The sequence below is a fragment of the Bubalus bubalis genome, chromosome 24 (genome assembly GCF_019923935.1).
Source record: "Bubalus bubalis isolate 160015118507 breed Murrah chromosome 24, NDDB_SH_1, whole genome shotgun sequence".
NCBI lineage: Eukaryota > Metazoa > Chordata > Mammalia > Artiodactyla > Bovidae > Bubalus > Bubalus bubalis.
In genome coordinates this window covers 23519155-23534452 of record NC_059180.1, presented here as the reverse complement: position 1 = coordinate 23534452, position 15298 = coordinate 23519155, and the positions used below count along the sequence as shown (strand labels likewise).

The window sequence follows — 15298 nt, the reverse complement described above, 5'->3', positions numbered from 1 at the left end:
TCATCTATGAATATTAGAATGATATTCTTTGTGAGATTATATTGAGAATTAATGTGTATAAGGACTATAAGGAATAATGAATCAGTATAGAGTTACAAGCTGGATGTACCAACTGGATTTAGAAATGGCAGAGGAACCAGAGATCAAATTGCCTACACCCATGCTTCATTGACTATGTTAAAGCCTTTAACTGCATGGATCACAACAAACTGTGGTAAATTCTTCAAGAGATGGGAATAACAGACCACCTTACCTGCCACCTGAGAAACATGTATGCAGGTCAAGAAGCAACAGTCAGAACCAGACATGGAACAGCAGACTGATTCAAAGTTGGGAAAGGAGTACGTTAAAGCTGTATATTGTCACCCTGCTTATTTAACTTATATGCAGAGTACATCACGTGAAATGCCAGGCAGGATGAGTCACAAGCTGGAACCAAGATTGCTTCGAGAAATATCAACAACCTCAGATATGCAGATCAAACTACCATAATGGCAGAAAGCAAAGAGGAACTAAAGAGCCTCTTGATGAAGGTGAAAGAGGAGAGTGAAAAAGCTGGTTTAAAACTCAGCATTCAGAAAACTAAGATCATGGCATCTGATTCCATCATTTCATGGCAAATAGAAGGGGAAAAAAATGGAAACAGTGGCAGATTTTATTTTCTTAGGCTGTAAAATCACTATGGATGGTGACTGCAGCCATGAAATTAAAAGATGCTTGCTCCTTGGGAAGAAAAGCTATGACAAACCTAGATAGCGTATTAAAAAGCAGAGACATCACTTTACTGACAGAAGTCCATATAGTCAAAGCTATGTTTTTTCCAGTAGTCACGTATGGATGTGTGAGTTGGACCATAACGAAGGCTGAGCGCGGAAGAATTGTTGGCTTTTGAGCTGCGGTGTTGGAGAAGACTCTTGAGAGTCCCATGGACTGCAAGGAGATCCAACCAGTCAATCCTAAAGGAAATCAACCCTGAATATTCATTGGAAGGACTGATGCTGAAGCTGAAGCTCCAATACTTTGACCCTGCCTGATGCAAAGAGCTGACTCATTGGGAAAAACCCTGATGCTGGGAAGGATTGAGGGCAGGAGAAGAAGGTGACAGAGGATGAGATGGTTGGATGGCATCATGAGTCAATAAACATGAGTTTGAGGAAACTCTGGGAGATAGTGAAGGACATGGAAGCCTGATATGCTGCAGGTCATGGGATTGCAAAGAGTTGGAGATGACTTAGCAACTGAAAAACAGCAACACGGAGTTAGCACTTAGCAGAGAACATAGTACCTGGTAAATCTTTGGTGAATATAAGCTGCTGCAATGATTGCAGTTCTTTTATTATCTTTATTTATTCATTTTTGGTTGTGCTGGGTCTTCATTGCTTTTGTATGGGCTTTCTCTAGTTGCAGCAAGCGGTGGCTACTCTTCATTGCAGTGCATGGGCTTCTCATTGCAGTGACTTCTCTTGTGAAATACAGACTCTAGGGAGCGTGGGCTACAGTAGTTGCCCCATACAGGCTCAGCATTTGTGGTGTGCGGGCTGTAGGGCACACAGCTTCAGTTGTTGTGGCACACAGGCTTAGTTGCTTGCAGACCAGGGATCAAACCCATGTCCCCTGCTTTGGCAGGTAGATTCTTATCCACTGTGCCACTAGGGAAGTCCTATAATTTTTAATATTATCATTATTCTTGTTATTCAGATTCATCTGCCTCCCATGGGCCTTACCCCACTACGAGGCCGGGGACTTCGAAGCCAGGAGAAACTGAGGAAATTTTCCAAACCAATATATCTCAAATCTCATGATGAAGTTTCCTAACTCAGAATAAATTTTTTTTTTTTCTGAGAATGATGAGCCAACTAGGCCTTGAATATAAACCAGTTAACAATTCTTGATTAGGAGCAAAAATCCAATTATCTTCTTAAAACCTCTGAAATATTGGTACTGTCCGAATGAGGCTCTTGCTGCCTGACGAGGCAAACACTAACCGTAGAGGTCATGGACCTTATATCCTCACTGAAGCACCACTTGGAAACAAAACTAAGGCCTGTGGGCAGAAGACTGAAGGGTGACAAAAGCTTTCAAGGGAATGCCGATCACCAGACATGCCAGCTGATATGAAGAAATTAGCCAATTGATGGAAGTTCTCATGGCTACTTTAGAATTATACACTACCCTTCAGAATATTTTTAGGCCTTTTTTTTTTTCCAAGTTATAGATTTACTTAAAAGTGGACTTTTTGTGTTGCTTTGTTGTCTTTTGGAACTTCCCATTTCCAGATAAAATTCCCTTAAAAAGTGCATCGTTGGATCAATCATGGTTTTTCATTGAAATTTTATGAGACACATCTCTGCCCCAGATGTACACATACACAAAAGTGCATATCTTAGGTAAATGCATATATTTAGTTTATCTTAAAGACTGTGTTTACTTTGGATACACCCAAGACCTGAAAGGCTCACTAGAAACTCATACTGCGTTCATTATGAGAATTTTATCTTAACATAATTAGGAAGTACAAGAGCTAAGCTGGCTTTCAAATTATGTCCAAACAGAAATGGAACAAAGTAGAGATCAAAACACAATGTACTTATACCCTTGCATGTGTGGATACAGCTGAGATTCCCATGGCAGGTCATTTGTATATCAACGTCATTCCCTCTTACCTCCAGAGGGGATGGGTAATCACCAATAAAGAAAAATCTCTATTTATTTTGGTCTCTCTGTACCATTTACCAAAATGGCCTTGTGACCCTCAGAAGCAGTAGTTGATAACTTCCTGCCCATACCCTTGTCACACAGATTCTCTAATTTAAAGTATATATATATTTCAGTTTCAAAAATGTTCCTGTGAGCAGGAGTGTGCTTTCTCATGCAGGTTAAGTAAATATTGCAGGGTTTGTCAAAAACATTGACAACAAATATAATACTGTGTCAAAATAGATGTAGCATGTACATATTTAATAAAAATATAGCTATAGGCCTTTGATGAAGAAAGAGACATTTAAATGTGTTGGTTGGCATGGTGGCCACTCCACAGCCGTTCAGTGAGTACATATCCCAGCTTAACTTGAATTCAGAGACATCAATATGCTGTTCCATTAGTCAGTCTCTGTCTGATCTCATTGTGGAAGTATTTCCCTACCAAGAGGTGGTTCTAATGTTTAAAGTTAAGTGTTTCTAAAACAATATAAGGCCTGTGAACTCAAGCCAGCTACTTTATCTGGTGGTCAGTCAATGAAACAATGACCTGTTCTTGGAATGGAGGAAAAACTAGCTGTGCTGAACTGAGTGAAACATGACTTGCTGTCCCCATCATGATCCCTCTCTTAAGTAATTCAAGGTGATTCTGAATATGCAATTTTTATCTTACTCTATGAGAAATAGAAATCATCCTTCCTCCAAAATGGAAGTCCTCCTCCAAAATGAAAGTCCATCTAATTGCTAGTTAACTTCTAAGTACCTTCTGTGTGCCAGGAATCTTAAGCTAAAAGTGAATTATATATGCCTACCTGCCTTTGCAAAGATGCATACTCTATTACACAAAATCATAATTTTCTCCCAAACTTTCCATGAAACCTACTTGTTCATAATAACTTTTTCTCTTCAACCCCCTATTAAATCTTCTTTGGTCTTTTGGAAGCATCCCCTACACCCCCTCTTTTAATGACATTTTCTTCCAAGGCTGACAAGAACTGAAAACTATTTACTCAAGAGCCAGATTTTTAGAGAGAGAGAACTAGCTTGGTGACAAGGTTTGTCTGATGTCATCTGCTGAGCTATTTATAGACAGGCCTACAGCTTCTCACGGAGCTGATCTCTGACCGTTTCTGCTCCAGAGTTCCATCCTCTAATTCACCAGGACTTCTGAAGAACCTACTGCACTTTCCCAGAGGGAAATTTTTTTTAATTACAAAAATTTAATCCATCACATACAAACATTCTGTCCCTTGACCGCTGAGGAATGAAACAGTCCCTGCCTCCATCAGCTTTTTGCTGCTGAAGCTGGAGTTAGATAACGGTAATTGAATTACAGTTGTCCTTTTAGCAACCTCTTTACTGCCTTATCGTTTGCAGTCTGACTTACCTCAACCAGTCCAAGATTTCAGGGATTTGGGTTCCTGACCACCTTTCCATCTCATATGACTTAACAATCTATTTAGAATAATAGACAACATGGCAGTTCTATCTATATGTTAAATCTGATCTTTTTTCCCTCAATTGGAAAAAGTTACGTTTCTTTAAAAAAAATAGCTCTTGAGCCACATACTTAGAGCTGAGAAAAAGTGTCTCCTCCTCACTCTTTATTGCCCACTGGCAAGATTTGGAGAACCACCGCCACCACCCCCCCACTACCCCAGCCCCATCCTGCTTTTGCACTTAGGATCAATTAGATCATTTGCTGACCTCAGAATTCAGAATCCTCAATCAGAATTTGATTGACTCCATGTTGCCATGAAGAAACAAGTTTCCTGAAATATGTTTATGTGGTTCTCAGAAGCTTCGTTCAAGAAAAAAGTCCAAGTCAGAACGTTTCTTCTAGTGAAGAAGCTGGGAAGCCAGGCCAGACACATTAAGATTCAAGAAGTCTTATGTCTTTGCTCATCTGTGAACTGACCAATGGAATGCCTTTGGTAGCCATTAGAGCCAAAGAGCTATGTGAGAGTTCACTGAGAATACATCAAGAATTTTATTTTTATCTCCTTTGGGATTCTCTTCCAGCTGGCCCTGGGGAGAAATAGTGATAAACTAGAAATTTCTTGGACAGGGTTGTTGGAACTACACATCTCCTCTAAAATTCCACATCACAATATACCCACGTCCTCAATAAGGAGGCAGCATGAAGCAGTGAAAAAGGAATGGGTTCTAGAGCCAGACAGACCTTGGCTCAAAATCTGGCTCCTCAGTGTGAAAAAACTGGGTGATCATAGACAAGATACTTAGTCTTCCTGAGCTTCTACAGGGGAAGACAATCATAGGAACAGGCAAGATATCTAAAAGCCCAAGGATAAACCATGGCAAGCAACAAATAACGGTTCTCCCATATCTCCTTTCTTCCCGAAATTTCTGCGCATCTGTGTAAGCTAGTGAAGAATTTGGGTACCACGGGCTAGCTGTAAAATTGAACTAGTTACTTTTCTAAGCCTCCATTTTTGCCTCACTGAAATGGAAACAACAGTGAGTATAATTCAGTCACTAAGTCATGTCTGACTCTGCAACACCATGGACTGCAGCACACCAGGCTCCCCTGTCCTTCACTATCTCCAGAGTTTGATCAAATTCATGTCCATTGAGTTGGTGATACTATCTAACAGACTAGGAGAGAAGCAATTAAAATTCAGTGACAGTTATGGCAAAATAATAGGAAAAAGAAAAAATCAGGGAGCTTAGCCACATGACTCAAGGTCTAGGCTGAAGAATCCTATTGCCTATATTCAAAACTAGGCTCCACTATTTTATTAACTACCTGACTTGGAGAATATTACCTTCTCTATATCTTGGTTTCTTGGTTTCTGCACCCATCAAGTAAGGACAATAACCTACTTTATAGGAGTGGTCTAAATACCTAGATCATAGCAGGTGCTCCATTAATATAATTGTCATCATCCTTGGGGCTTCCCTGGTGATCATCATCATACCATGTGACTCTCAAGAAAGGAAAGCTATATTTCAGTCAAGAACGATACTCTTTTTATTTTTTATTTTCTGTGTTGAGACACATGCCATCAATTATCTAGCTGGCACAGAGAGGCTACTCCTCGGTTTATCCAGTGCTTCTGAGGCCTGTCAGTTGGGAGTTCAATGGATAGGACATAGTTGGTGGAGTGCCCTGTTGTGGAGAGGGTACCTCTCCGGGCACTTGTTTTGTAGACTGGACACACATAAATGTTCTGATGCAGAAACATTGCACTTTTCCCAGGTTTCAGCCAAATGATGGGCAATGGATCATAGAGGGTTTTGGGGAAGGACTCCCCGATCTGCATCTTTTTCCTGTCCCAACGGGCACCTTCTAAGAAGAGTCCTTTTATGTAGGCCCCATCTTCTGGGTTACTCTCCATGACTGTTTCTTGTGTGGTTACCTGAAAGACAGGAAGCTGTGAGTTCCATTGTTACCTGCTGTTTTCCTAAATGAGGCAGCATTAAGAGACTGAAAAGGTAAAAACTGGCTTTACTGTCTGTCTCCCAGGACACTGAGACTTCTCTGATAATATTCCTACATGCTACATGGGCCATGTCTGATTTCCAGTCAGCAAGAACCAGGAGGCCACATTAACTATTACCTAGCTTAGTGGCCTTGTATAACCTTTCCCCTTTCTGAATATGGATCTGTAAAGTGAGGGGTTAGATTCAGCTGCATGCTGGTAAAATAGTTCTCTAGTAGAAGAAGTAAAACTTTGATTTGTAGTTTCTGTCAATTTCTGTGGTGTAAAGAGCCCCCACCATGATCAATTTCAGCATATCCATTATTTAACAGCCACCTGTAACTGGCTCTGGTGAGTTAGTATGAGCCAGCCCCCAGCATACCATTAGGTTCAGAGCTGATAAACTTTAAGATTGCGGAGTAGAAGGACATGTGCTCATCTTCTCTTGTGAGAACATGAAAATCATAACTAGCTGCTGAACAACGATTGACAGGAGAATGTAGTATCCCACCAAAAAAAAAAAAAAAAAAAAGCCCACATCCAAGGGCAAAGGAGAGGCCCTGACAAGATGGTAGAAGGGGCAAAATCACATTTAGAATCAAACCTCAGACCTGCCAGAGATGGTTGGAGGGCACAGACAACCTTGTGCGCTCCAGGACCAAGGGAAAGGAGCAGTGACCCCCACAAGAGACTGAGCCAGACCTGCCTTCGAGTGTTTGAGTGTTCTCCTGCGGAGGCACAGGTCAGCAGTGGCCTCCTGTGGGGACAGGGGCTCTGGCGGCAGCAGACCTGGGAGGCATGGTATGTGGCATAAGTCCTTTTGGAGGAGGTCGCCATTAGCTCCACTATAGAGCCATCGAACAGACGACCCACAAACTGGAGAACAGTTATACCAAAGAAGTTCTCACACTGTTGCAAAAGTTTTAGGGCCCACAACAGATTTCCCAACCTGGGGATCCAGCAAAAGGGCTGAGAATCCCCAGGAATTCGACTTTGAAGGCCAGTGGGATTTGACGGCAGAAATTCCACAGGACTGGGGAAACAAACACTTGGAGGGCACAAACAAAACCTTGTGTGCACCAGAATGCAGGAGAAAGGAGCAGTTACCCCACAAGAGACTGAGCCAAACATGCCTGTGAGTGTCCAGGAGTCTCCAGCAGAGGCATGGGTTGACAGTGGCCTGCCATGAGGTCAGGGGCACGGACTACAACAGTCCTGGGAGCTGTGGTGTGCTGGCAGTAAGTCCTTCTGAAGGAGGTCACCATTACTGCCATTACCTCTACCATAGTGTGGCCTCAGGCCAAACCACAGGGAGGGAACACACTGTGTTGTCCCCGCACCACTCCCCCGCCCCCCACACACACCATCAGCAGAAAATTAAAGATTTACTGAGCATGGCCCCACCTACCAAAGCAAGACCCAGTTTTCCCCACAGCCAGATCCTCCCATTAGGACGCTTCCACAAGCCTGTTGTCCTCATTCATCAGAGGGCAGACAGAATGAAAACCACAATCACAGAAAACTAGCCAAACTGATCACATGGACCACAGCCTTGTCTAACTCAATGAAACTATGAGCCATGCCGTGTAGGGCCACCCAAGACGGATGGGTCATGGTGGAGAGTTCTGACAAAACGTGGTCCACTGGAGAAGGGAATGGTAAACCACTTCAGAAAAGACTCTGATGCTGGGAGGGATTGGGGGCAGGAGGAGAAGGGGACGACAGAGGATGAGATGGCTGGATGGCACCACTGACTCAATGAACGTGAGTCTGAGTGAACTCCAGGAGTTGGTGATGGACAGGGAGGCCTGGTGTGCTGCGATTCATGGGGTTGCAAAGAGTTGGACACCACTGAGCGACTGATCTGATCTGATCTGATTGTTGCCTTGAGAACCTGAGGGTGTTAACAGCCTCGGTAAGAGGTCCCCAAGCTGTAGGAGAAAATTAATTGCAAGTGGCAGACTTTTTTCCATTCTCTGCTGACAACACCTGGTTCTGCCTGAACTTAAGTTTTCTCAGACCTTGAGCTAACCAGTGCTGCTTTATTATGGAAATGTTTTTCTTAAGCTATGTTAATGAAACTACGTATTTGCTTTAGAATTTGCCTTTCTTCAAATTGGTTCCACCCAAGACTTTTTTTTTTTTTTCAAAGCTTGGGCTGATAATGACTCAACAAACCAGTATTCATGTCAATTACTTTATGGCTGGAGGATGACACACCTTGTCCTGTTCTATCTCAAAATGTATATTGTGGGAGAGGGGCCTGGTGAAACTCCCTCAGATTGGAGGTGTGTCTCTTCTGATTAGAAAATTGCTAACAGACATAAAATGCCTTGCTAAAAACTAGCAACCGGGCACTCTCTCTGTCCCCTTCTGATGTCTATGTCAGAAGCTTTCCCTATCTCTATTATACTTTAATAAAACTTGGCCACACAAAAAGCTCCGAGGAGTCAAGACTTGTCTCTGGCCCCAGATTGAAATCCTCTCCGATGTCATGAATCCCGGGGTAACACATGGCTCGCGGCCCCAACCTTTCAAACACCATGAGTGTATGAAAAGGCAAAAAGATATAACACTGAAAGATGAAATCCCCAGGTTGGTAGGTGCCCGATATGGTACTGAAGAAGATCAGAGAAACAGCTCCATTAGGAGTGAAGAGTTTGAGCCAAAGTGGAAAAAATGCCCAGTTGTGCATGTATCTGGCGTTCAAAGTAAAGTCTGATGCTGTAAAGAACAATATTGCGTAGGAACCTGGAATGTTAGGTTCATGAATCAAGGTAAATTGGAAGTGGTCAACAGGAGATGGCAAGAGTGAACATTGACATTTTAGGAATCAGTGACCTAAAATGGACCGGAATGGGCAAATTTAATTCAGATGACCATTATATCTACTACTGTGGGCAAGAATTCCTCAGAAGAAATAAAGTAGCCCTTATAGCCAACAAAAGAGTCTGAAATGCAGTACTTGGGTGCAGTCTCAAGAATGGAAGAATGATTTCTGTTTGTTTCCAAGGCAAACCATTCAGTATCACAGTAATCCAAGTCTATGCACCAAACACCAATGCCAAAGAAGCTGAAGTTGAATGGTTCTGTGAAGACCTACAAGACCTTCTAGAACTAACACCAAAAAAAAAAAAAAAAAAAAAAAAAAGATGTCCTTTTCATCATACAGGACTGGAATGCAAGAGTAGGAAGTCAAGAGATACCTGAAGGAACAGGCAAGTTTGCCCTTGGAGTACAGAATAAAGCAGGGCAAGGCTAACAGTTTGGCCAAGAGAATGCACTGGTCATAGGAAACACCCTCTTTCAGCAACACAAGAGACGACTCTACACATGGACATCACCAGATAGTCAATACCGAAATCAGGTTGGTTATATTCTTTGCAGCCAAAGATGGAGAGGCTCTATACAGTCAGCAAAAACAAGACCAGGAGATGACTGTGACTCAGATCATGAACTTATTGCAAAATTCAGGCTTAAATTGAAGAAAGTAGGGAAACCACAAGGGCATTCAAGTATGACCTAAATCAAATCCCTTATGATTATACAGTGAAAGTGACAAATAGATTCAAGGGAATAGACCTGATAGAGCCCTTGAACAACTATGGACGGAGGTATGTAACACTGTACAGGACGTGGTGATCAAAGCCATCCCCAAGAAGAAGAAATGCAAAAAGGCAAAATGGTTGTCTGAGGAGGCCTTACAGATAGCTGAGAAAAGAAGAGAAGCGAAACGCAAAGGAGAAAAGTAAAGATATACCCATCTGAATGGAGAGTTCCAAAGAATAGCAAGGAGACATAAAAAAGCCTTCCTCAGTGATCAATGCAAAGAAATAGAGGAAAACAACAGAATGAAAAAGACTGGAGATCTCCAAGAAAATTAGAGATACCAAGGGAACAGTTCGTGCAAAGATGGGCACAATAAAGGACAGAAATGGTATGGACCTAACTAAAGCAGAAGATATTAAGAAGTGGTGGCAAGAATACACAGAAGAACTATACAAAAAAGATCTTCATGACCCAGATAACCATGATGGTGTGATCATTCACCTAGAGCCAGACATCTTGGAGTGTGAAGTCAAGTGGCTCAAAATTCTCCAGGGTAGGCTTCAACAGTAGTGAACTAAGAACTTACAGATGTTCAAGCCAGATTTAGAAATGGCAGAGGAGCCAGAGATCAAATAGCCAGCATTTATTGGATCATCAAAAAAGCAAGAAAGATTCAGAAAACATCTGTTTCATTGACTATGCTAAAGCCTTTGTGTGGATCACAACAAACAGTGGAAAATTCTTAAAGAGATGATAATGCCAGACCCCCTTACCTGCTTCCTGAGAAACCTATGCAGGTCAAGAAGGAACAGTTAGACCCGGACATGGAACAACAAACTGGCTCAAAATTGGGAAAGGAGTATGTCAAGATTGTGTATTGTCACCCTGCTTATTTAACATAAATGCAGAGTTCATCATATGAAATGCCGGGCTGGATGAAGCACAAGCTGGAATCAAGATTGCCAGGAGAATATCAATAACCTCAGATATGCAGATGATACCACCCTTATGGTATAAAGCAAAGAGGAACTGAAGAGCCTCTTGAGGAAGGTGAAAGAGGAGAGTGAAAAAGCTGGCTTAAAATTCAGTATTCAAAAAAGTAAGATCATGGCATTTGGTCCCAGCGCTTCATGGCAAATAGTTGGGGAAACAATGGAAACAGTGACAGACTTTATTTTCTTGGGCTCCAAACTCACTGCAGATGATGACAGCAGCCATGAAATTAAAAGACGCTTGCTTCTTGGAAGAAAGATTTGACAAACCTAAACAGCATATTAAAAAGCAGAGACACTACCTTTCCAACAAAGGTCCATATAGTCAAAGCTATGGTTTTTCCACTATTCATATATGGATGTGAGAGTTAGACTATAAAGAAGGCTGAGCGCCAAAGAATTGATGCTTTTGAACTGTGGTATTGGAGAAGACTCTTGAGACTCCCTTGGACTGCAAGGAGATCAAATCAGTGAATCCTAAAGGAAATTAACCCTATTGAATGGAAGGACTGATGCTGAAGCTCCAATACTTTGGCTACCTGATACAAAGAGCAGACTCATTACAAAATACCCTAATGGTGGGAAAGACTGAAGGCAGGAGGAGAATGGGACGACAGAGGACAAGATGGTTGGGTGGTATCACTTACTTAATGGACATGAGTTTGAGCAAGCTCTGGGAGGTGGTGAAGGACAGGGAAGCCTGGTGTACATCCATGGGGTCCCTAAGAGTCAGACACAACTGAGTGACTGAACAACAACAACAAAGGCCAGTCAACTTCATTTATAAACTAAATTAAAATCTAAGGCAATTAGTTTGTGATGTCTGGATGAGATGATCTCAAAGGATCTTTCCATAAAATTTAAAATTCTACAATGCTCTATTAAAGTCTGTCTTACTACTTTCTCCCAAATATGGATTGGGTGATTCTTGACTATTGGCATCCTTTGACTTTAAGCAAAGCCCTACATGAGACCTTTAACATCCTTCCAAATGAAAAGTCCACCATGTTGAATAGACTTTATGGAATATGCTTTCATTGTTTTTGGTACAACTGTGGCAGAGTTTTCCTCTGGAAAGACTCCTTTTTTATATACACAAGAGACAAAGCATTGGGAATCCTCTGGTTCTGTTGGGGATAATTTTTGGAGCTACTTTGCTCCAAAGTAGCTGCTGCTGCTACTGCTGCTAAGTCGTTTCAGTCGTGTCAGACTCTGTGCGACCCCTTAGACGGCAGACCACCAGGCTCCTCCGTCTCTGGGATTCTCCAGGCAAAAATACTGGTGTGAGTTGCCATTTCCTTCTCCTTGGAGCTACTTTAAGTCATGCTAAATACTTCATTTGTATCATCTCAGAAGTAGTTGAACCTTAACACATCTAAATGTTTGGACTCAAGGAAATGAACAACACTGCTTTCTCTGGTTGCCCCTTTGAGTTGTTGTACCCTAAAATGCCCCTACCTCAAACTCAAATCCAATGTGGTCAATGGGGATGGTGTATTTCCGAGCATAATTCTGAGAGACACCTGTCAAAAAAGACTGTGTAAAGTAGAATCCAGAGATCCAAAAGACCACAGGAGGTCCATTGTCAATCCATTCCTAGAGAACCACAGAAATAAAAATGCAAAATCAGTAATACATCAAAGATAGTTCAACGGCAAGAATAAAAATGAGTCCCATAAAGAAATAGGCTTTTTCTCATTTTTCTGGAAACAGGCAGACTTTGTAGGCTTATCTTATATTTTCCTTTATCTTATATTTTCCCAATTTGAAGTAAAAAGCACTGGTGCAAGCTGGTGTCAGGGATACAGCAGACAGTGGGAGGGACTATAGCAGTAGAAAATATATGTCTTGTCTAAGCAACAGCTACTCAATTCCCGCAGTAGTTGCCATGCAGGTATGCAGGCCCATTGATTCAGGTCTTCCTTTTTTTGCAAGAAAAACATCTGTATTTTTATATGTAATAATCCGTATATGCTAGCTCAAAGTTTAATTTTTTTTAATATTTTAAAAATTGTATTGATTTTCATTGCTGCACAAACTTTGCTCTAGTTGCAGCAAGCAGGTGCTACTCTCTAGTTGAGGAGCACAGGCTCTAGGGTGCTTGGGCTTCAGTAGTTGTGGCACATGGGGTCAACAGTTGTGGCTCCCAGGCTCTGGAGCCCAGGCTCAGTAGTTGTGGTGAATGGGTTTAGTTGCTCCAACTGCATGTGGGATCTTCCTGGATCAGGGATCGATCCACTGTCTCCTTCATTGACAGGCAGATTCTTTACCACTGAGCCACCAGGGAAGCCCTCAGATTTTTAAATTACCAGATAGCCAAATGAAATCTATCTATTAGCCCATGAGCTGTATGTAGCCCATGACACATCGGTTTGTGGCATTTATTCTCGTTCCTACTCCTGCCTTTATAGGCTATAAACTTTTCAAGGACTTTGAAAGTCTCCCTCCTGTCCTCAACCCTAGTAAGGGTTTCCAGTAGGTGCTCAATCCAGGATGCTCTGTGGCTACCCTATCCCCTTCCAGCTCTAACCTGTCATTTCAGAATGTCCTCTCCACCTGAATGAGAGTCCCAGGTGCCCAGTTACCCTGACTCCGAGGTACCTGGAAGAAGGCCAGGCGGGCTAGCAGGTCAGCCACATAGCCCCCCAGGGGCTTCAGTGACGGGTAGGACTTTGCCATCCACATGGCTGGCACTTTACCCACAAGCATGCTACTGAAGACGTCCTCCAGCTCTGAGGACATCAGAACCTGCCCTTTAATTGCTCGGCCAAGATCGATGAGGCTTCTGTCAACCACTGCTGTCAATCTGCAAGAACGAAGGAGAAGACTCAGCCTGGCTCTCCACTGACCTCATTCTACCCCAAGTGCACTGACTCCAAGTCTCCTTTTACTTTTCTTCCCTTTAAAAAGTCAGATAACATACATTCATGAGAGAAGAATTGTAAAGATGAGAAAAAATTAAATCACCCATTATCTCACCACCTAAAGATAACTCTGATGTATATCTTTCTAGATTTTTCTATATGTAAACACAAATTATTTTTAATGGGATTATATATATATATGTAATTTGTTTTTCTCTCTTAGCATAAAGGGAACATCTTTCCTATTCAATAGAGGCGTACCTAAAATCATAGTTTCTAATGACTGCAAGGTGTTCCATTTTATCTAATTATTCCTCTTGCTGAAGCATATTATTTCTAGATTGTTGTTACTGTAAATAACATTACTAGAAGGCAGTGGCACCCCACTCCAGTACTCTTGCCTGGAAACTCCCATGGACGGAGGAGCCTGGTAGGCTGCAGTCCATGGGATCGCAAAGAGTTGGACACAACTGAGCGACTTCACTTTCACTTTTCCCTTTCATGCATTGGAGAAGGAAATGGCAACCCACTCCAGTGTTCTTGCCTGGAGAATCCCAGGGACGGGGGAGCCTGGTGGGCTGCCGTCTATGGGGTCGCACAGAGTCGGACACGACCGAAGCAACTTAGCAGCAGGCAGGGACATCCATCTATAGCAAACTTTGCAGAGACTTATAATGATATTCTTAGTAAAAATAGAACTTCTGGGTCAAAGGGTAATGCAGTTTTAAGGCTTCTTTGTTTTAAAAACAAAATTCTTTTTATAGACTATGAGGTTCATGCCTACCTGAGAAAAGGTAGCTGAAGGGGCAGCCTAAAAGATTCTAAGATCATCTGCCTTTGTCTCTGGCCTCTATTGTGGGGACTCACCAAGTCCAGGGGGACCTGAGAGTGCCAATGAATCTGCCACCAGAGAGAGCTTGTCATGTCCAAAGATTTATGGAATCCTAGCCAAATGGACATGAGAATGCTTAAACCCAAGAAACAGATTCCTGAATGTGTAACCATTAAACATTTATATTAAGAGGAATTTAAGGTTCAAACACGTTATTGGTATATACACTTGGCTGAGGAGTTAAGAGCAAAACTACCCTCTGAGGGATTATACCACAGACTTCTATTAAACCTAAAGAGCTACTTGCAAAAGTTCTATTTCTATTCTTGAAACTATGAGCTCTGCTAGTTTCAAGATTTTTAGTAATCAAGGAGGAAAGTTTGCCCCAGAAGACGCAATAACGGTTCCCCTGAACTGGAAGCTGAACTGTCATTCTGGGCTTCTCATACCACTAGGTGAATAGACAATAAAAAAGAGGGTAATGGGAAGGTATGTTGCAGTATTGCCCAGTGTAATTAATCCTGAGCATCACTGAAATATAAGTGCTGTTACCCTCTTCTCTTACATTATAATGGCCAGTGGTAAAGGCCAGTGAAAGTCACTCAGTTGTGTCTGAGTCTTTGCAACCCTATGGACAGCACAGTCCATGGAATTCTCCAGGCCAGAATATTGGAGTGGGTAGCCTGTTCCCTTCTCCAAGGGATCTTCCCAACCCAGGGATCAAACCCAGGTCTCCTGCATTGCAGGCGGATTCTTTACCAGCTGAGCCACCAGGGAAGCCCAAGAATACTGGAGTGGGTAGCCTATCCCTTCTCCAATGGATCTTCCTGACCCAGGAATTGAAGTGGGGTCTCCTGCATTGCAGGTGGATTCTTTACCAGCTGAGCTGCTAACAAAGCCCAAAGGCTAATGAAGCTGACT

At 42.3% G+C, this 15298-nt stretch overlaps 2 protein-coding genes across 5 annotated transcripts in view; one reads left to right on the top strand and one right to left on the bottom strand.

Annotated features, from left to right (window-relative positions):
- Positions 1 to 2709, top strand: part of LYRM1 (LYR motif containing 1) — a 37366-nt gene extending 34657 nt beyond the window's left edge. For all 4 annotated transcript variants that reach the window (XM_006042058.4, XM_025274585.3, XM_006042057.4 and 1 more), the window contains exon 4: positions 1699 to 2709. In XM_006042058.4, coding sequence (XP_006042120.1) covers positions 1699 to 1815 — 117 coding nt within the window. In that variant the 3' untranslated portion in view covers positions 1816 to 2709. The remainder of the gene's footprint in view (positions 1 to 1698) is intronic.
- A 2974-nt stretch (positions 2710 to 5683) lies between these two features.
- DNAH3 (dynein axonemal heavy chain 3) overlaps positions 5684 to 15298 on the bottom strand; it is a 242044-nt gene continuing 232429 nt past the window's right edge. Inside the window, exons 59-61 of the mRNA XM_025274559.3 lie at positions 13283 to 13487; positions 12140 to 12277; positions 5684 to 6077 (exon numbers count right to left, since the gene is read on the bottom strand). Coding sequence (XP_025130344.3) covers positions 5724 to 6077; positions 12140 to 12277; positions 13283 to 13487 — 697 coding nt within the window. The 3' untranslated portion in view covers positions 5684 to 5723. The remainder of the gene's footprint in view (positions 6078 to 12139; positions 12278 to 13282; positions 13488 to 15298) is intronic.